The sequence below is a fragment of the Sus scrofa genome, chromosome 1 (assembly GCF_000003025.6).
Source record: "Sus scrofa isolate TJ Tabasco breed Duroc chromosome 1, Sscrofa11.1, whole genome shotgun sequence".
NCBI classification, from domain to species: Eukaryota; Metazoa; Chordata; class Mammalia; order Artiodactyla; family Suidae; genus Sus; species Sus scrofa.
Window position 1 is genome coordinate 11,433,531 of NC_010443.5, and position 21,835 is coordinate 11,455,365.

A 21,835-nucleotide genomic window follows, 5' to 3' on the forward strand; every position below is an offset into this window, starting at 1 on the left:
TTTATAGTTTTGCACTTGTATGAGTTCTTTACATATATATTTGTATATTAATCCTTTATTGGATATATAATTTGTAAATACCTTCTCCCATTCCATAGGTTGCCTTTTCATTTTGATGATGATGCAAAAAGCTTTCAGTTTACTGTCATTCCATTTATTTATTTTTGCTTTTGTTTCCCTTGCCTTTGGAGCCAGGTCCATAAAAATATCTCAAAGACAGATGTCTATGAAGTTACTATGTTTTCTCCTAGGAATTTAATGGTTTCAGGTCTTACATTCAGGTTTTTAATCCATCTTGAGTTGATTTTTGTGTATGGTGTAAGATAGTGGTCTAGTTTCATTATTTTGCATGTTGCTATCCAGTTTTCTCAACAAGAGACTATCTTGCTTCCTTTGTATGTTCTTTGCTCCTTGGTTGTGAATTAATTGTTCATATATAGGTGGATTTCTTTCTGGGCTCTCAGCTCTGTTACATCAAGCTGTGTGGGTGCAGGTGTGTGTAGATGTATGTCTTTACGCCAATACCATACTTTTTGATTACTATAGCTTTGTAGCATAGTTTGAAATCATGGAGTGTGATATTTCCAACCTTGTTCTTTTCAATCTCTGAAGATTCTTCTATTTCAAATCTTTTGTAGTTCTATACAAATTTTAGAATTATTTCCTCTAATTCTGTAAAATATGCCATTGGCATTTTGATAACAATTGCATTGACTCTAGGTTGCTTTGGATAGTATCAACATTTTAATATTAATTCTCCTATTCATGAACATGGAACTTCTTTCCATTTATTTGTGTCTTCTTCAGTTTCTTTCATCAATGTCATAGTTTCTGTATACAGGTCATTCACATCCTTGGTTAAATTTATTCCTAGGTATTTTAATCTTTTTGATGTAATTGTAAATAGATTCATTTTCTTAATTTCTCTTTTTGATAGTTTATTTTTAGTGCACAGAAATGCCACAGATTTCTGTGTATTGATTTTGTATTCTTCAACTTGACAGAATTTGCTTATTTGCTCTAACAGTTTTTGACGGACTCTTTTTAGCATTTTCTACATATAGTATCATGTCATCTGCAAATAGTGACAGTTTTACTTCTTCCTATCTGGTTAGTATCATTTTCACTTTTTTTTTTTTTGCCTAATTGTTATGGCTAGGATTTCCAATACTATGTTGAATAAAAGTAGTGAGAGTGGAGATCTTTTTCTTATTTCTGATCTTAGAGGAAAAGCTCTCAGATTTTCACCTTTGAGTATGATGTGAGCTGTTGGTTTGTCATATATGACCTTTGTCATGTTGAGATGTGTTTATTTATTTGAGTCCTCTTTTTGAAAGTTTCTATCAAAATGGGTGTTGAATTTTGTCCAATGCTTTGTCTGCATCATTGAAATGTTCATATAATTTTTATCTTTCATTTTGTAATGTGATGTATTGCATTGATTGATTTGCAGATGTTGAACTATCCTTATAACTCTGAAACAAATCCCACTTGATCATGGTGTATGATCCTTTTACTGTATTGTTAGATTTGATTTGCTAATATTTTACTGAAGATTTTCACATCTATGTTTGTTAAGGATATTGGCCTATAATATCTTCTTTCTTTGGCAGTATCCTTGTCTGGTTTTGGTATCAGGGTAATGCTGGTTTTGTAGAATGTGTTTGGAAAGTTTCTCTCCTATTCAATGTTTTGGGAAAGTTTGATAAGGATAGGTATCAAATCTTCTTTGAACATTTTTTAGAAATTGACAGTGAATCTGTCTGGTCCTGGATTTTCTTCCTTGGGAGATTTTTGATTGATGTTTCAATTTCCTTACTAGTAATTGGTCTATTCAAATTTTTGATTTCTTGATGATATAGTCTTAGAAGATTGTATGTCTCCAGGAATTTATCTACTTCTTTTATTTTTTGTCCAATTTGTTGGTATATAATTGTTCTTACAGTCTCCTATGATCCTTTGTATTTCTGTGGTATCATTCATAACTCCTTTTCCTTTATTTCTGATCTTATTTGAGTTCTCCCTTTTTTCTTGATTAGTCTAACTAAAATTTGTCTATTTCTTTATTTTTTCAAAGAACAAGCTTTTGGTTTCATTAATCTCTTCCACTGTTTTTTTTTTTTTCAGTCTCTATATCATTTACTTCTGCTCTGATCTTTATTATTTTCTTCCTTCTACTAATTTGGGGCTTCATTTGTTCTTCTTTGTCTACTTCCTTTTGGTATAAAGCTAAATTACTTATTTGAAATTTTTCTTGTTTCTTGAGGTAAGCTAATATTGCTATGAACTGCCTTCTTAGAACCATTTTCACTGCATTCCATAGTTTTTATATTTGTTTTCATTTGTCTCTAGGTATTTGTTAATTCTCCTTTGATTTCTTTGATGATCCACTGGTTTTTTGAAAGCATCTTGTTTAATCTCCATATTTATGGGGCTTTTCCAATTTTTTTCTTGTGACTGATTTCTAGTTTCATGCCACTGTGGTCAGAAAAGGTGCTTGATATGATTTCAGCCTTCTTGAATTTATTGAGACTTGTTTTGTGACCTCTCCAGGAGAATGTGCCTTGTGAATTGAGAAGAATGTATATTTTGCTGCTTTTGGATGGAGTGTTCTATAGCTATCTATTAGACACATTTGGTCTAATATGATGTTTAAATATAATGTTTTCTTTTTTATTTTCTGCCTGGATGATCTATCCATTGATGTAAGTGAGGTGTTAAAGTCCCCTACTATTACTGTATTGCTTTCATTTTCCCCTTTAGGTCCATTAGCATTTGCTTTATATATCTCAGAATTCATCTGTTAGGGACATATATACTTGTAAATGTTACATCTTCTTGCTGGATTGACTCATTTATCATTATGTAATGCCTTTTTGTCTCTTGTTACAGTCTTTGTTCAAAGTCAATTTTGCCTGATCTGAGTATAGCTACTTCAGCTTTCTTTTTGTTTCCACTTGCACAAAATATCTCTTTCCAGATCCTCACTTTCACAGTCCCTCAGTCTCTGTGTGTCCTTTCTCCTGAGGTCAGCTCTCCTGTAGGTAGTTTATGGATGAATTTTTTTTAATCTATTAAACCACTCTGTTTTTTTGATTGGTAAATTTAGCTCATTTTCAGTTAAAGTAATTATGATATGTACATATTTATTGCCATTTTGTTAATTGTTTTCTGGCTGTTTTTGTAGTTTCTCTCTGTTCTTTTCTTCCTCTCTTGTGTTTTGGTGGTCTTCTTTAGTGTTATGTTTAAATCCCTTTCTCATTAATTTTGTTTGTATTTAATGTAGGTTTTCTGCCTTGTGTTTACCATGAGTTTCACATCCATAACCTCCTAGGTAAGTAGGAGCCTGTTTTAGGCTTATAGCAAGTTAAATTTGAACACATTCCAAAGTTTTATCTTTTTACTTCCCACCCCTCACATTTTACAATTTTTGATGACACATAAGCAAGACTGACCCCTAGAACAGCTGCAGGGCCTGGCCATGGCTGCTGTGGCATGCTGAGGGGCAGGACTGGACCACCATTGTGGGGCACTGGTATTGGGGCTAGTCCCTAGATGAGTGTAGGCAATTTTGATTCTAGGTATGAAGATCTGCAGACTGTCTCTTAAGAAGTATTGCTGTCATTTTGTGTGTGCATGTCCTGTATTGCTGGATGATGGTTAGGATAATGACTATGGACAGGTTCATCCCTTTTGCCAGGTACTTGTTTAGTGCTTATTGAATATTCATAGAAATCTTGTTCAGATATCAAGGAAACATACCTCTTTTCTGTGCTTACAATCCTTTCTTCTATTTTCCAGTTTTTAAAAGTGTGTATTATTTTGGTTCAGTTTCCTAACTGAACCCCTTGTCAACAAAATGAATCTTCAAAGTTGTAATAATGCAAATATTGATACTTGAACAGAATAATAACAAATTGCACATGAGATGACAAATGAGGAGCAAATTATTTTAGCCTAGAAGAAAGATACCACTGAATCTGTTGAGTGATATTGGCATCCTCAGTACAAATGGACAGTGCTTTCACCAGCCGATACTTTCCTATCTGATGGTTTCATATTTAAAAATACTAAACCTTTGTTTGATCTTCCTGTTCTTTTCTGAACTCTATCAGACAGTCCCATAGTTTGGCAAACTACCTTCAAGGTACTAGAGGTCTTAAAAGTAAGCTTTCCAGCTTGTCTGAATGGATCATGAAAACAGCATATTTCAATACATGTTCATTTGCTTTCTTATTTGCAACCAGACAATTTATGGCTGTTACCAAAAAATACTTATAGGAAGCTTGTTTTATGTTACTTCACCCCTCCTCTATTAAATCAAATGGATGTGATTCACTGCTTGATTCTTCAGAAACTTTCCACACAGCATGCAGGGGATTAGGGAACATGCACTGGGAAAGATGGTTTGGAAGTGCTCTCCTCATCACAAATATGTGTCTTCAATATTTAGTTGTTGTGGCAGGAAAACAGCAACAAATACATGAACTGTAAACCATCTGGCTTGAAATATGTTCAAATATGAATGTTCATCTTGAAAAATGAAATCTATGGAATTCTGGCATCCACTTTGACTTCTGAGAGATGAACAGCTTGGGTATGCAAAGAAGGAATTTCTAGACTAGACTTCTTAAACTTTAAATTTTCCTGAACTCAGAAGTTAAATAATTCACTACCTAGACAGGAAAACTTTCCTCTCACTTTTAAACTTAAACAAAAAATTGTGCTCAAAAATCCTGTGACTGTATCTGTGTAGGGATTTGTATAGAATTGCCTTATGTTTTAAGAAGCAGAGCAATGAATGTGATTCTGTGTTTATTGACAAATTTACTAAGTTTCGGTGTACGCTGGGCAGGAAATAAAAAATGCAAAGAGCATGAGAATTCTGACTTTCACTAGACCCTTAAACCAAAAAGTTCAAACTGGCAAACAGGAGACTTTGAACTGTGCCACTTAGTTTGGGGTAAGAAATGAGGAGTTAGTCATTCTGCTCTCTTTTGAACTATCGTCTTGAGGCTACTCAGCATCAATGTCCTGTAAGAAGTAGCTCTCAAAATGACTCAGAAAGATTTTAGGAGACTCAATAAATGGAAAGAGGAATATGCTGCAAACATATGTGAGCAATGCAAACCAAGCAGGAAGTCCTCTGGGCTTAGCAGACCGGATCAGAGGGGACTATAGGAAGAGGTTGGAAGCAGAAGTCATTTTTGCTTGCTGTTTGATATTTCGAGAGCTTATCAAATTGACCCTTTGAGAGACACAGAAATTCAAACTTATCGCCCTCTTTCTATTCTTCACAGTATATAAGTTTTGACAAAACCTAGCTTGATCCACATCTAGAGAGAATTCTCCCTGCAGGAAATCCTTCAGCTAGATCTCTCTGTGCTCCGGGACCCATAGGTAGATAATCTCTACCATCCAACATGCACTCACCTTTAAATGAAGCTTTAGTTACTGCACATGCATCTGGCACTTCCGTGCTATAATGTAACCTTCTAAATAACAGGATTCAGACCTCTAATACACAATGTGCCTAGCGTCATGTGATGCATGCAGTGATCGCAGTAAGTATTCACTTGAAATTATGAAATTTTGATAAATGAAAGAATTATGCCTAGATGGGGGGAAAAGGCTTCACCTGGATATGTTAACTAAGTTTGTGAAACAAGCCATTTTAAAATAATATTAAGAGAGTACAATGTTTCCTACAAAAAATACAATATACTTAATTCAGCAAAAGGTAGGGGATAGGGGATATACTTAATTACATTTTATTTTAAAATCAGATTTATTTTAATGTATGGACTTGAACTTTTTTCTTGTATTCTGGTTTTTCTTTAAAAATTTGAATTTACTCAATATATGATTTATTGACTATAATTCCATAATTATCACAACAAATGCTCCTCAGAATAACCATGTATGGATTTGAGATTACATGTGCTTGTAACTTTAAAATTTTTTTCATACCTTTTCAATTTAATACTTAGATGCTTATAAATGCTTTTAGGAAAAGACAAAAACATACTTAATGCTTAGAAGAGGAAATCTGGCAATGCTCTTTTTATACTCTATGAACTTTGCTATATACCTACAGGAAACTTGGATTTTAATGTGCAGCAGAAAAAGCTACTAGATGATCAATCTTGCCCTTGAGGATCAAAGTGTTTCTTTGTTGGGTCAACTGTTCAACTAAGAAACTAAAAAGAACCAAAACTATAATAGCACAAATCCAGTCCAGAAATGGAACGTGGGAAGTTCAGAGTTTGCATTCATATATATAAGCAATTAACCTGCCTTTGTAAACATATTTGTTGGTTTCCTTCCTACTTTTTCCATTATAGAAAGTTTGTTATTGGTGATTTTTTTTTCTTTTTTAGGGTAGCACCTGTGGCATGTGGAGGTTCCCGGGCTAGGGATCCCATTGGAGCTGCAGCTGCTGACCTACACCACAGCCACAGCAACGCCAGATCTGAGCCACATCTGCGACCTATACCACAGCTCATGGCAACGCCAGATCCTTAACCCACTGAGAGAAGCCAGGAATCAAACCCACATCCTCCTGGATACTAGTTCAGTTCATTACCACTGAGCCACAAGGGAACTCCTTAGTGATCTTTACAAGGGAAAAAACTCACATCTTTTCTGGTGAGCTGACTGTATCTGCCTGGGACACACCCAAGGCAAATTTTACTTCTTTTGTTCTGAGAAAATTCCAAGCAATGAAATGGGCACTACTTACTAGCAATGAAAAAATTGTTAGTCTACATCAAATTCTGAGTATTAATATCATTTTAGTAGATTTCACACAATTCCCTCTCTCCTTAGACCCAATTCCATTCACTTGGCCCCAATTCTTGAAAAATGATTCCAATAATCTTGATTTAAATTCTGATCTGTAATGATTTCTTCACTGAAGTAAAAACTGAGGCAGACATTTGAGGAATGATAGGCACCCTCGAATTTCACCAGGTAAATTAAAAACAGGAGTTTTCTTGTGGCACAGCAGATTAAGGATTTGGCATTGTCACTGCAGCGGCTTGGGTGGCTACTGTGGCATGGGTTTAGTCCCTAACCCAGGAACTGCCACTTATTCCAGGTGCAGTCAAATAAATAAATGAATAAATAAATAAATAGAGGAACCACAATGTCTTATTTATCAAAACTGAGAGCTTCCAAGGAGCCCAGAGGCTAAACTGAGTAATTACAGGTGTGTGATGTAAGGTATGCTATTTTGAGTCTTATGAGTTCTGATGGCAATATTGTAAACCAAACAATGGTGTCAACAGATTATCTCAATTGTGAAAACAGAAGTGTTGAGATGAAAAGATATGTCCATTGCTTGCACAAAAGTGTTGAGCTCTGAATTTGAAAATATATTTATTTTCTTTTTATAGCCACACCTGCAGCATATGGAAGTTCCTGCAGCTAGGGATCTAATCTGAGCCACAGCTGCGGGCCTACACCACAGGCACAGCAACGCCAGATCCCAGCTGCATCTGGGATTGCAGCTTGCGACAATGCTGGATCCTTAACCCACTGAGAGAGGCCAGGGATGGAACCCGCATCCTCATGGATGCTAGTCCATTTCTTAACTCGTTGAGCCACAATGGGAACTCCTGCCTTTTGAATATGAATAAATTAATTATCATGGCAAGTTCTACAAGAATAAAATCTGTGAAGAAAAATGCTGAAGTCATTAATTATACTTTCATAATACAAATATGAAGCATTTTTATACACTGTAAATGAATAACATCTACACTTTAGCACAAAATATCTTTACATATTCAAAACGAGGAACAAACACATCACGTTTTAGAAATAAGAAAGGAAGCATGCAAAAATGTGTTTTCAAAACAAAAGCTTTAAATTTTGTTTTTATTGTAGCACTAGAAATACTCTAAGCCATTAATGACATCAAAAATGTGACCACACATTATGATTCAGCAATATATGCCCCTCTCTTCTAATACTGTGTGAAGACTACAGAAGGCTAAAAAGTTCCAACTCTTCCTCACACTGAATGAATCTAAAATAGACAAGATCGTACAAAATTCTAGAGGTAGTCTCTCTGAATCCATTTTTTAAAGCAACAGAATAAGGCCTCTAAGATATGTAAATCCCAAACACTTCAGAAATAACAAATCATTTCATCATGGAAGATTACTGGCTTAAAGAAATGAATATGAAGAATTTACATCTTTATATTTCTCACTGTTAAAGAAGCTACTGAGGATATTTCACTAACTGCACTCTTACCTCCCGTTAATGCTACCAAAATACTTCTACTTTTATCTATTTCTGGAGGACAAAGTTCCTTTAAAAATGATATCTTCTAAAGTTATTAGTACTTCTTAAAAAGAGATGTTTAGGGAGCTGTGGAGGGGTTTGCTGGGATCATGGCAGAGAACCACAGTGAGCTGCTGCCTCCACTGACCCAGAGTGGCCTCCTGGCGGGGCAGGTCTGGGGATGACCTCTGCTGGGACTGGGGGTCACTTTGGCCCAGCTTCCCAGCAACGTATCCAAGTGGGTTGGCTCAACATCTACCTGTGGCACCTACCTCCTCACCACTCGGCAGGTGCTGTGCGCAGATTCGAAATCCTTCCTGTACCGTTTGTGCTGGACAACCCTGACCTGGACTCAGACAAGGATGAAACAGATACCTATTTAATCAACAGAGAGCCCACCCAGTTTGGGCCTGTGCTGAACTACCTGAGACACAGAAAGCTGGTCATGAACAGAGGCCTTGCAGAGGAAAGGGTGTTGGAGGAAGTGGAATTTTACAATATGACCTCCCTAATAAACCCTGTAAAGGATAAAATTAGGGAGAGAGACAGCAAAACATCCCAGTGCAGGTGAAGAGCCCCTGTATCCTGAGCTGCGGTGTCCAGAGGAGGAGCTCGGGCAGATGCCACCCTGGGACTGAGGGCTGAAGTCTGAGCAGCTGCTCAGCTTCGGTTCTTCCTGCAACAGGAGTGAAGACCATGCCGAGTTCCTCGACTGGACTCCAAGGAGCTGCACAGCACCCCGGAGGGCACAGCCAGGGAGCCCAGCAAAAAGGCCAAGATTTTGCAAGAACAAGGCTCCAGGATGTGAGGAACGCATTTTTGAAGGAACATTTTTTACCTTTTCCCAGGATCCAGTGATCCGCCTCGTCGCGAGGAAGGCTGGCCGTGAGAAGAAACGTGATTTTGACAATATCTCTACAGAGGTCTGGATGTGAATCCTTTTTAGCCTCTGAGGTGGGTGGTGAGAGATGGGACCAGCTGTCCGAGGCTGGACATCCCCACTCAGAGGCAGCCTGCTGCCCGTGGGGACCTCGGCTTGGTTTTTCCAAGTGGCCTTCAGGCCTGAGGCAGGACACTGCCGACGGATGTCTTTAATCACTACGCATCAGTTAAGAAATATCGTTCTTGGTGCTATACAGTCTGTAACGGAGCCTGGGCCTCACCGATAGGAAGTGGCCGCAACGCCAGCGCCCCGGGCTCCGGGTGACCTTCACCCTGGCACGCACCAGGCCCTGGTCCTCCGGGGGTTAGGGAGCTCTGCTCTGCCTCCCAGACGTGATGGGGTGATGGTTTCTCCCAGCATCCGTGTGGTCCCTACATCCCCGGCCTCCTCCGGAGCTGGGCTCCCTGGCCTGACCCGGCCTGGAACAGTCGAGGCGTCTCCATTTGTAATTTCCAAACCAGAGACCTGTGCATCCTTTCTCTCCCTGTGCAGCAGCCAGAGCACCCAGTGCTTTCACTTAGAAATGTCTCAAAGTGAAGTCATTCAAAGGCAGGTACAAGTTTGGCCAAGCCAGACCTAAGCGAAGGTTCCAGGGGAGCTGGCGCCTCCTCCTCCTCCTCCTCCTCCTCGGGGCGGGAGGCCTGTGTACCCGGTCTCTGCTGAAACTCAGGCTAATGCTGGAAACGGGATGTTTACGGCGCATCCCAAACATCTCTTTGCCACCGGCTCTTTCGTTCTTGTATAACTATGCACTTAGCTAACATTTTTGGGGTGTTGGGGACGCAGCCTGCACCGGCCCGAGGATTCCTTTGGAAAGCGCCATTCGCATGCTTTGAGAAAAGGCCTTTTGTCGTCGGGTAGCGACGCCTGTCCGTCTGGAGAGCCGGGCTCAGGGGCAGCTCTGCTTCCGGAACCGCCAGCTTCCAGGCGAGCTGTGCGCATGTGCAACCCGGCCGCCGGACGCAGGCGCATCTGGCGCCGAAGGCTTTTCCGGAGGCGTCCTCCATGGGCCGTGGTCTCAGCTACCGGTTATTACCTGGTGAACCACGTTCTCTGGCACCGCTTATTTCTTCCTTTTTTCAAGGTCTGTTGCGTGTTGTTAAATGTTTGGCCTCCCCCGCTTACAGCAACCTCTCTGTAGGGCTCACTTAGCCCTGGTCACCGTCCTCCCTGCGGAGCGCTTCCGGTCCTCGGGCGGTACCTGTGGAGCATGGCGGGTCACTGAACGTCTTCTCATTTGTGGCCTTGTCATAATAGACTTGTGGGGTTTTTGAATTTAAAGGAATTGACTTAATTCACTAAAATTTATTCTAAGGTGATATTTATGCTTTTGTGCTTTCGTAGGTAGTTGTATTTTATCAGCTTACAATTTAATGCCTAAGTTTCCCCTAAAAATAGCAAATAAAATTATGTATTTATGAATTTTTTTTTAAAAAGGAGATGTTTAAGGTAATGGATAAAAACGAAGATGCTGGGTGTTCCCACTGTGGGGCAGTGGGTTAATGATCCAGCTTGTTGTCTCTGTGGAGGCTTTGGTTCAATCCCTGGCTGGGCAACTTCCACAAATGCAGGGTGGCTCAGGGCGGCAGAAAAGGGAAAAAAAAAAGGGAAAAAAATGCTAAAGTCAGGGGAGGTGGATTGAGGTCCCAGCTATTCCTACTGTAAGTTTCTTCATTAGACCTGTTTCCACTTTTGTGTTATGGGTCTTATAGTACTTGCCTTCTAGAGTCAATGTATGATTTAATTGGACAATACTGGAAAAATCCATAACCTGGTGCCTGGATTGTTTATTTAGGATTAAGGATTATTCTTATTATTTAGGTCAGTGTTACTCATAGTTATTAGTCTTGCCAGGTTTTTTTTTTTTTTTTTGTCTTTTTGTTGTTGTTGTTGCTATCTCTTGGGCCGCTTCCGCAGCATATGGAGGTTCCCAGGCTAGGGGTTGAATCGGAGCTGTAGCCACCGGCCTACGCCAGAGCCACAGCAACGAGAGATCCGAGCCGCGTTTGCAACCTACACCACAGCTCTCGGCAACGCCGGATCGTTAACCCACTGAGCAAGGGCAGGAACCGAACCCGAAACCTCATGGTTCCTAGTCGGATTCGTTAACCACTGCGCCACAACGGGAACTCCAAGGTTTTTTTTTAAGTTTTAGTTTTTTTAGGACAACTAAATAGATGCATCATATGAAAACACGGAAAGCTTAGGCAATTACTCAAATGATTCACATCTCCTCCTGTTTTCATCTTAATTATCTGAAAACTTTAAATGAAATATTTGAGTCAAAACTAGCCAAAAAAAAAAAAATTGCTTTAATTGGGCCAACTTTGCCTACCAGAGCAGTCACAGTCACTGTATTTAATAACTGTAACTTAAACAAAATCAGAGAATGGGCCAGGCCCACGCACATCCACTCCTAGAATCACTAAGTTATGAAAGAATATTCTCACTGACCTCATGGATGCACCAAGTGGGATTAAAGGCAAAAATAAGATTTATTCTATCAAGTCCACAGAAACGTCTCCTTCATTCTTCACGACCATGTTTTAAATTCATGCAAGTTCTTCATCTGTGGGTTTTTTTTTGGGTGGGGGTTCTTTTTTGTCTTTGCCTTTTCAAGGGCCGCCTGCGGCATATGGAGGTTCCCAGGCTAAGGGTCTAATCAGAGCTGAAGCCACCGGCCTATGCTGGGGCCACAGCAACGTGGGATCCGAGCTGTGATCTGTGTGGTTTTTTTTTAAGATCCTGTTCATTTTTCATCATCTTCTGAAAGATTACTTACTTTATATTTCTTTACCCACCATTCTATGTCTTCTATAAAAAGCTTTTTTCAAAGTGGGAGAAAGGAAGTAAAGAAGCTAAAATAAACAAAGTAGAGAAAACACTATTAAAATGTTCGGCCGTATTCAGCCTTCAGCAGTTAGGTTATTTTTCAAATTTACATAAGAAGTTATTATCATCTTGACTGCAATCATGTAGAAAATGAATGGGGTATAAAGTACATGAGGATAATTTAATAAAATGAGCTTTCCTTTCTTCTAAAATCTTTGAAGAAAGGGATCGTTAGACAGAGACTTGCCTTGTTTTCACCTAGGTCATGAGGCATGTCAACTTGGAGATGTGCCTTTGGCAAGAAGTCCTTAATTAGAAATTCCTCAAGAGCTTCTCCCAGTAGGTGCTTCCTAAGACAAAAAGACAAAGTAACTCAGCAAGGAAGCCCTTACTAAGGAAACAACATCCAGGCTCAGGTGAATAAAAGAAATAATTTGCTGAGGGCAAAAGAGCAAAACTGACATAATGGGGTCCTGGATTTTGAATGAGAGTCTCTCCATCATATTCGTAGTAAGTATCATTTTTTGTTCACCTTTAAATATGTGCATTGTATCTTGATTCTTAGGATAACTTGTATCAGAATACTAAATAACTTGAAGTATTGCTCTGGTTAAAAGACTAGAACTTGTTAGAAAACATTCAGTAGATTTATTTAATTTACCCTTATAGCATCATGTAAAGTTGTTTTCCAACTGAGTTCATTTTAAATTATTTTTAAGTCAAGTAGTTTGTTCATGCATCATGTATGAACGTTCCTCTAAATCAAATGAAGTCTTTGAATTAGACTATGAAATTGAAATTTTTCTAGAGTACTTGCTGAGTTGTTTTTAAAGATTTCCTCCTTCTTGACATCACTGGCTTAAAACAGTATAGCAATGTTGATTAGGATGGTTTGTATTTTTCATTAAATTCCTTCAAATATACCCATAATGCATTTTAAAATCTTTTTTACAAAGTTGACAGTTTCTTACCATTGTGATCACTGTTCAGAAGTAGTCTATGAGTGCTAAGTGTGTGGAGTGATTCCGATTAATATTGAGAAGCTCTTCATTTCACTTTAAAAGAAGAATCCCAAGTGCTTTTGAATAGAAGAAAAGCTTGAAGATAGTATTGATTGGTTCTTTTTTCATTTACACTAGCTCGCATGGCTGGGAGTGAATTTATATCTGTTTATCGACACATTCTGCTGGTATGAAGATGAAGAGTCTTTCCTTTATACCCGAGTTATTCTGGGTGTAAGTAGAGTCGAGGCCTACACATTAATGATTGTTTCAGTAAACAAAATGCGTTCTTTTTCTCCCATCTTACTTATCTTCACTGTCTCTCTTTCTTGTGTCTTTACATTTGGACAGTCAGCACTGGCTTGGGCTCGAGCATCTGCAGTGTGCCTGAATTTTAACTGCATGCTAATTCTGTTACCAATCAGTCGAAACTTTATTTCATTCATGAGAGGGACAAGTACTGTAAGTACTAAATTATTTGGAATAACCTCCTAATAGACGTGCCATTGAAAACAAAGATACTTTCCTATGACATTCCCAATCATCCTGTTTAGACTGAGGTTTGTTTCTTGTAAAGAGAACATTAGTTAAAACCGAAAGTCAGAAATTATTACTGATCTGTCTCTTGCTTTTGCCATTGACGTGCCGTTAGACTCAGGGCTCAGTCTTTCCCTGGTGCCTTTGCTTCATCTGAGAAAAGAAAGGCTAATACAATTGACCTGACTCGTGAAGATGGAAGTATGATAACAGCGTGAACTGTTACCAGTTCTGATTAAAAGGGGGTAAATAAGTAGATGAGCCAGAGGCCACTAAAGAAATGTCCCTGTGAGTCTTCAGCCCAGGAAAGCACAATCACTGTACACAGATTTCAGGATGTAGATTTTAACCCCTACCAGACATAATGGGGCTTTTCCTAACCACGTAGATTTCACTGTGTTGCGTACTTACCTGCGTTCCCTGCCAAACAGAGTAGTGCACTGAACAGAAAAATGAGGCCTTCAGTAACACTTAGAGTCTAAGTAATTTATTATGTAATCGTCTTCATAATTTTATGAATATTTAGATGTAGAGGAATGTAGTGCCTTTCTTTGTGTAATAGAGAGTAATTTATAGACTACTTAAACCACATCCCTGAGGATGTGATCATCCCCATTTTCTAAATTAGCTGAGGCGTGGTTATTAGCAGCTTTAGTCTAGAGCTTGACTTACGGCCAGTGAACTAACTCACTCCCTTTATTGAGTTGAAATTTCAGCAAAGCCAGTAATAGCCATTTGATTTTGCCTGTTTGACTAATTAATGGCCACTAATTTTTGTGTCACGTTGCCCCCACCCTCAGTCATGTAGAGGCAGAGCCTGAGTCCTGCTCTCATTGACACTATTATTTCTATGATTTTTCCTGAATAAGACTTTTAATTTTTGTTGCTCTAGTGCTTCAGAGGACCATGGAGGAGGCAATTAGACAAAAATCTCAAATTCCACAAACTGGTTGCCTATGGGATAGCCATTAATGCAGGTAAGTGCTTATTAGTAATTTCCTGGTGAATTTTACAATATCACTTTGTAGTTTTGTTTATTTCCTCCCGGCCAAAGACTCACCTTTGATAAAAGAATCTTTGCCTTCCATTTGATCACATGAAACTTATATAAATGGATTTTTTTTTAATTTCTAATTTATACTAATGCAGTCTTCCTTAGAAGGCCTTCAGTTTCTCAAGGAAAACTAATGAGATTTCATTTTCATTTGCGAATAGCTAAGCTCGTTGACAATACCCACTAGAAAAAGGAACCCAGTTGGAAATAAAATTGACCTATACTCAAAATTCCATTCAGTCATAGGAAAATGACCATCAAATGGTATCATGGGCAATAAAAAGAAAAAAAGAAGGCAAGATATGTGAACAAGGTTCTAAATAGCATCAAGCTAGTGGATATAAAAGGATCTTGAAAAGATATGAAGCTTTATAGGCATATAAAACGTTATCATTATTTCTTGAGTTAGAAAACAAGAGAATTCAAGATAAAGGCACTAGAAATTAGCATCCAAGGTCAAAGTTAAACTCTGGTGAAGAAGAAGAGAAGAGGGACAGTAACCAACTGGCTTGTGGTTTTGTTGGACAACAGAGCCGTTGAAATAAAAGGCTATCTGAACGATAAAGAGTTATGATTCAGGACTGTTCCCCTCAAACTGATTTAACTGTAAAATGTTTCTCTCATTTGTTTTTATCCTGTCATGCATAAAAAATAGCAGAGTAAAAAGAACACTCAAAACAAATGTGGATTTAATTAAGCAACAAGACATGACAGACGGTGTCCCAGTGCCAATTAACACAACTTGGGTGTGCGCTGAGCCGTGCGGGGAGACTTCCCCACCGACTGTCTCCAATGCCAGATTAAACCAATCCAGGAAACGTTTGCAAAAGGTCTTTGGAGTTTGTTAAGAATTAAGGGTAAAAATACATTATGTCCTAGAGAAAAGCAGCGAGGGATGGAGGACAAAGAACAGGGCTGACTCATTCTCGTGTTCTAAGGCCTACAGTAGCCCAGAGGGTGTGTAGGTCCCAATAATCTTTGACGAATGAGTGGATACAGGAAGGAATGTAGACTCAAGGAAGCAGATTTCAGCTAGGAAATGGAAGTCTTTGCCAGACCTTGAAAATTATCTAAAACTAGCACAGGGTCCCTTGGGAGTGCTCGGTTGACTATCTGGAGACACAGCAAGTGGAATCCAGACTGTTCCTTGGAAAGTGCTTCAGAGAAAGAATTCAAGGAATTTCTAGGCTTCCTTTAAAAGTATGTGTAACTGGGTCACCATGCTGTACAGTAGGAAAAAAAAATGTATTGGGGAAATAACAATTAAAAATTTTTTTAATTAAGAATAAATAAAATCTTTAGGCTTTAATTCCTATATTAAGAGATAAAACACAGTAAAATGACAGGAAGAATATAATCACCATGCAGTAGCTTTAAGGCAAAATTGGACTCTGCCAGGAAGTAATAAAGATATTATAGAGAGAAGGAACAAAAAAAACCCACAGCATCAAAACACAGAAGAAAAGGAGTCAAAGAATAAAGTATGTGCCATGCAATCATTTTCTCCTTAAACCTTTGGATATGTGTATTTCTTTCTGTGTAATCACATGTCACTACACCCAGGCATCAGTGATGTGAATCCTGTCTCTCCCTCTCATATGTGAGATACCATGACAGGAGCTGTAACCTGAAACTGGTGGTCACTAAGATTTGCAGGATGGAGTATAACTTATAGGGGCAGCAGGTGACTAAAATCAGATGACCAAGTCATTTTATATTTCTGCTACTGATGGGTTGCATGAGCTCAGATAAATTTCTCATGTCCTCATCTATGGAATTAGAATAATTCAGTCTGTCCATCCCGATGAGATGTGGACCTCTTAGAAACCTACAGACCTCAAGGTCATTCACTGCTGCTACTGCAAAGAGAAGTCCAAGTGTAGCGTGCCTGGTAGGCTCTGCTCATCAAGCCCCACCCACTGGCGCTCTACCTCACCCCCTTGCCTTTTCCCTTGGTGGTACCCAGCTCCTGGTAGACCCTGAGCAGACTATGCCTTTGCTTTTGCTGTTCCCTTTGTCTGAAATGCTTGTCTTCTTCTTCATTGGGTAGGCTGTCACCATATCCAGGACTCCCTCCCTGGCCAGCTTCCCCTTGACCTCCAGGTCTGAGCTCTTGGCACACCTCCCCTGTGGTCCCGGTCTCACTTCCTACCAGAGTACAGTTTCGCAGACCCTGATCACCTTGAGGACTGAGGCTGTGCCTTATGCCTCTTGGCGTTCCTGGCCCCAGCACGTAATAAGTCCCCAACAGATTTGCTCAAACCTGAGGATGAGTAGACGTTGGCCAGCAGGCAAAAGAGATCAAGAGAATTATTGAGGAAAGGTGCAAGATGTGAGAATGCAGGAGTTGCCAGCAAACTGGGAGCCGTTTGGGGTGGACGAAAGACAGAGTGTGGGCAGTGAAGAGATTCAAAATGATGCCTGTCATCCAAGATGATAAATTCCCATTCTGCTATAACAAGAAAAAGCAGGATGCTCTCTCTCTTTCCCTCACAAATCCCTGGAGAGAATCAGGTCTTCTCCCTGGCCCTCTTCTGCTTGAACCTCCACTGCTTGCAGCTCCTAAACATCTCCTGGGGCTCTGCCAGCAGGGCGTGACTGCTTTGGAGCACTCCCCGTCTCCCACCACCATGGCAACCAGCAGCGCTGCAGTTGTTTCCTTTCCAGGCGAAGGCAGGAGGGTGGAGAGAAAGCTCTCTGCTTCTCCCAAACCCTGACAAAGCAATTATTACATTTCACATTCACTAAGAAATGAGACTGGCAACTGCGCTTTTAGAAAAAAATATATATATGCTAAGCCCAGTTTCATAGATATACCTTTGCATTTCACATTTTGTCCTTCTGGTGTATTCACTTGGGAGCAGTTGAAAATGTCCCCATGCTTATTTTATTAGCATCGCCCATTATCATGCTTTTCAAATAGCCGACTGGCTTAATAGAGGTGTGTAACCTTGGAAGAAGTGCATCCGCATCGAAGTTTGCGTGCCAGCCTCTAATTTCTCATCCATTCCCCTATAAGTTGAACTGTAGCTTTAATTGGTCAAATCATTAAAGGATGTAATTAGAGCCTGGTGAAAGTAGGCTGAGGAGGAGGAGGGAAGAAGCAAACAATGGTATCTATAATCAAGGGCATCACCGAAAAGGCAGTGACAGGAACTCTTCCTTTGGCTTCCTGCCTTCCTGCTTGCCTGCCTGTGATAAGAGCTGCTGGAGCCTCCTTCAACCACTAATAAATACTTTTCAGGGTCCTACAACCTCACTGGTATAAAAAGCATGGTTTTGCATCCTCTCCATTCTTATTAATGCAGATCTTTCTGGACTCTGGTGCACATAGACCTTGAAACCCTTTCTGATTAAATAGCAGTGCTTTGAGCCCAAGCTTCCCCTGAAAGGCTGTGCCCAGTGACCCAGGCAGCTTGCTCTCTAGCAGATTCTGCACCTTGCATCTGCTAGATTCCAGGTGTGGATGACAACCCTCATGCGTCTCCTGAGGAGTTGTTCAAATTGGCTTGTAAACCTCCAGAAACATCAGGGACACGTTGAGAGAAGCGACCTCAGAATAAGGGTGCTGAGAAAAAAAATGATTTGGAGGCCCCATCACAGAGGACAGTCCCAGAGACCCAACTCTTTGAGACTCAATCCCGAAGGAATTGCTCCTGATCTGGTTCTGCTTGAGGCACAGGGAGCTCCAGGGAGGCCTCTCCTCTCTCACACGATTTAATGTGATTTATAGCTGAGTGGCATGCACATGGTGCCGGAGAATGTGTGTAGAAGAAACACAGCCAGGATTTGTCCCAAGATCCTTATTTCTAAAGGCTGCTTAATTAGGGGGTGACTAACTCCAAAATGACAGTTATCACTGACAGGCAGGCAGAAAGATAGCAAGAACTGACCACACTTCCAAGCTTCTCCCTCAATTACGCTTCCTTTGATCTCCTGAAAAAAAGAAAAAGAAGGAAAAGGAACTTTCTCAGGGCCACTGGCTCTAATTGTAGCTTTTATGATTTTTTTGTTCACTCTTCAATGAAAGCTCCTTATTTGAACTCAGAAGTTCCCACACCAATTAAATGTACATTTGTAGTGTGTCCAAGACCTCAGCTCTCTTTTAACTGTGGAAATACTTTGGTAAGAAAATGAAATTTTGGAAAGACCCAGTTATAATATCTTTTAGCCTGGCATTTGGGTGGATTCTGGAAATGTGTACCTTGGGCTTTTCCAAGAGCTTGGCAGGAGTCCCAGAGGCACCAGGAGGAGAGTACTGGAGTGGTTGGTGACATTGGCTTCGGCGCAAGACTTAAGAAGCCCCTGTAAAATAATGCTGATTTTAAAAACATGTTAAAACCTGAATTTCACATCTGCATTACTTGCATATTAGATTAAAGCTCCCTTTAGGTGACACATGTTCCGGATTAACTTCAGATGGACACACAGGAGGCAGACAGCTGGAAAGGAGCCCAGATAGCACAGTTTAGTTCAATCCACCCATTTTACAGAGGAGAAAACAGGGACCAAAAGAAGTTAAGTAACTGAAAGATCTCTTCAGGATTCTTTCTCCTACAGACTCATATCCTATAACGGCGTATGGTTTTTGAAGACTAAGAAAGAGAGAAATAAAATCATATCACTTTTATCACACATTTGAAGCAGCTGTCACTGTAAACATAGCATGGCCATTCATATTGAAAATAATTGAAAGGTACAAAGGGAAGCATAGAAAACAATGTCTGAAAAGGAACAAAATCACTGTCCCTCCTGATTTCTGTCAGGTACCAACAGCCCTGGATTTGGATACCTTGAGTTCCAAGCCAAGGTCACAATAAAATTAGGGTCAGATCTAATAGGAAATAAAACATTTAGACAAACAAAGTGGGCACAAGCAGTATTCCCTCTGAGAAATCCAGTGATAAGTAAGATAAGATATTTTACTTTTTTATTTTTCTACCTGTAAAAAGAAAAAATGGACACAGCTGGAGCATGCATTTTAAAGTACATGAAAAAAAACTTGAAAGAATAGTTTTCAATATATTCCTACCTCTTGAAAACCATCTTGGGTTTTCTTATACTACTTCATTAGTTTCTTCAGCTCTGTTGTATAGGAAACCTGGCAATAAGAATAGATAACGTGTTTAATATCTTCAGTCATTCAGTAAATGTACTTACATTTAGTGAACTAGTGTCAAATCTCATGTGGAAATCAACCTAACAGAAAATAGATTGTGATCAACAACTCATTACATGGGAGAGACAAGTTACAGAATGTAGAATGTAAAAGAGCTAGAATTTATCCCATGTTCTCTTCGTGGTCATCATTTGTGGATTATGGCATGGTTAATACATCACTTGATTTTGCTTGAAGCTCAGTATCTATTTCTATAAAATGGGAACAGCTCCCCTCTGAGGTGTGTTTTAGTCCCCAGAGAGAGAGGGAATTGAAGAAACCGAGGAGCAGAGGAGTGAGGGTGAGGGGATAAAATGCAGAGGGAGTATTTACACCCACCTGCATGGAGGGCTTCAAAGGTCATGATCAGTCGTAGCGCTTAGGTGCCATTTGACTCTGCGTTAAAGACACCAAGTGAACCATTCAAAGAGTTTTAGATAAGCCCTTAGGAGAAATTCATTTTCAGTACACAGTAAGGTATAACAATTATTGATTAGTGAAAAGAAGCAACATAACTTAAGGGTCAAAATCAGGCAAACAGGGTTTTATCCCGCCTTTACCATTAATGGACCGCAAGTTCCTTAACTTTTTATTTACTGCTCTGTAAAATAGGAATACGACTAATACCAGAGGATTGCATGAGATAATATGCCTGAAGAATTAATAGCAGCGTTTGGAGTACAGTAAGCATTCAATATGTGTCAGCTATGAGAAAATTACCTGTTTTTTTTTTTTTTTTTAACTTGAAGATGATTGTCAGAAAACAGCATTTAAAATACTGGACAATGTTTGAGTTCCATTTAGTAAATAGTTTCCAGTTTATCCACAGCATATTGCAAGAGACTGCTGCAGGCAATCTTTTCTAGCTTTGTAGATGCTGAGACTAAACGAGGCCGCCCCTTCAGAGATATGGCCGCGTATGGTGATAAATGGAGCATAAGAGGAAAGACGCTGTGTCCTGGGTGCTAACCTCGCTCAGCTCAGAAGACAGTCCACATCATAGACTCAGGGACACTGTCATGTGCTTTGCCTTCTTAAGTGAGCTTCAAGCAGAAGTGTATTTAAATTGACGTCTAACTTAAAGGCTGTGGAAAATGTGCACAAAGACATGTTGGGGAAGCACTGCTCCGGCAATGTTGCCACACATTGACTTCCTGACCCTCTCCCCGCTTCTTTAAGCCCAGTGGTCACGGAACAAAGCATTACCAAGGACATGCTGGGGCCAGGTGTTGAGATTTCAAGGTGAACATATCTTGAGGGGTCAAAGTCCATCAAGAAACAAGTATAGGAGTTCCTGTTGTGGCGCAGCGGAAATGAATCTGACTAGGAACCACAAGGTTGCCAGTGGCATCCCTGGCCTTGCTAAGTGGGTTAAGGATCCAGCGTTGCTGTGAACTGTGATGTAGGCCAGCAGCTGTAGCTCTGATTCGACCCCTAGCCTGGGAATCTCCATGTGCCATGGGCGTGGCCCTAAATAAACACTCAGAACAATAATGTTGCGAAATGTCATCAAGGTATCATTGGTGCCTATGGAATTGAAGAAGGCTTGAGAAAACAACTTTTGAGTTGGGTCTTCAAGCATGAGCACTGCTTTGCAGGGCAGAAACGGGAATGGCTCTGTTAAAAGGAACTCATGTGACAGAGAGAAGAGGCTAATAGAAGATGGCATTTCTAAATAAATCTGATCCTAGGACCATACGACACAAAACACCACCAGTATTCCCAGAACTTTCTGTTTTTCCTTTTTCCCCACATTTCAACCCAAAATGTATAGCCATGGAGGATCCCAGAATTCACCCACAACTGTAGAGACTGCATAATAATAGTAGCCTCTGCTGCTTTTCACTGTGGGTACAGAGAAAAAGAAGATATCAGCTGGGAAATGATCTATATGCTGGGTAATGAAGGCTCATTTCACACTTGAATCTGATCCCAGTGGCAAGTATCAACTGGCCACCCAGCAGGGCTTCCATGACAACGAAAGCCTCAGGATGTCCTTGTCTGGATGTTGTGACTGC

The 21,835-nt window shown here is 39.9% G+C and overlaps 1 protein-coding gene and 1 pseudogene across 1 annotated transcript in view; both read left to right on the forward strand.

Annotated features, from left to right (window-relative positions):
- LOC100511792 lies at positions 8,403-10,128 on the forward strand (annotated as a pseudogene).
- The window catches only part of NOX3 (NADPH oxidase 3), a 57,460-nt gene continuing 45,775 nt past the window's right edge, over positions 10,151-21,835 (forward strand). The window contains exons 1-5 of the mRNA XM_021086590.1: positions 10,151-10,319; positions 12,330-12,577; positions 13,207-13,302; positions 13,420-13,530; positions 14,498-14,582. Of these exons, the coding sequence (XP_020942249.1) occupies positions 12,533-12,577; positions 13,207-13,302; positions 13,420-13,530; positions 14,498-14,582 (337 nt within the window). The 5' untranslated portion in view covers positions 10,151-10,319; positions 12,330-12,532. The remainder of the gene's footprint in view (positions 10,320-12,329; positions 12,578-13,206; positions 13,303-13,419; positions 13,531-14,497; positions 14,583-21,835) is intronic.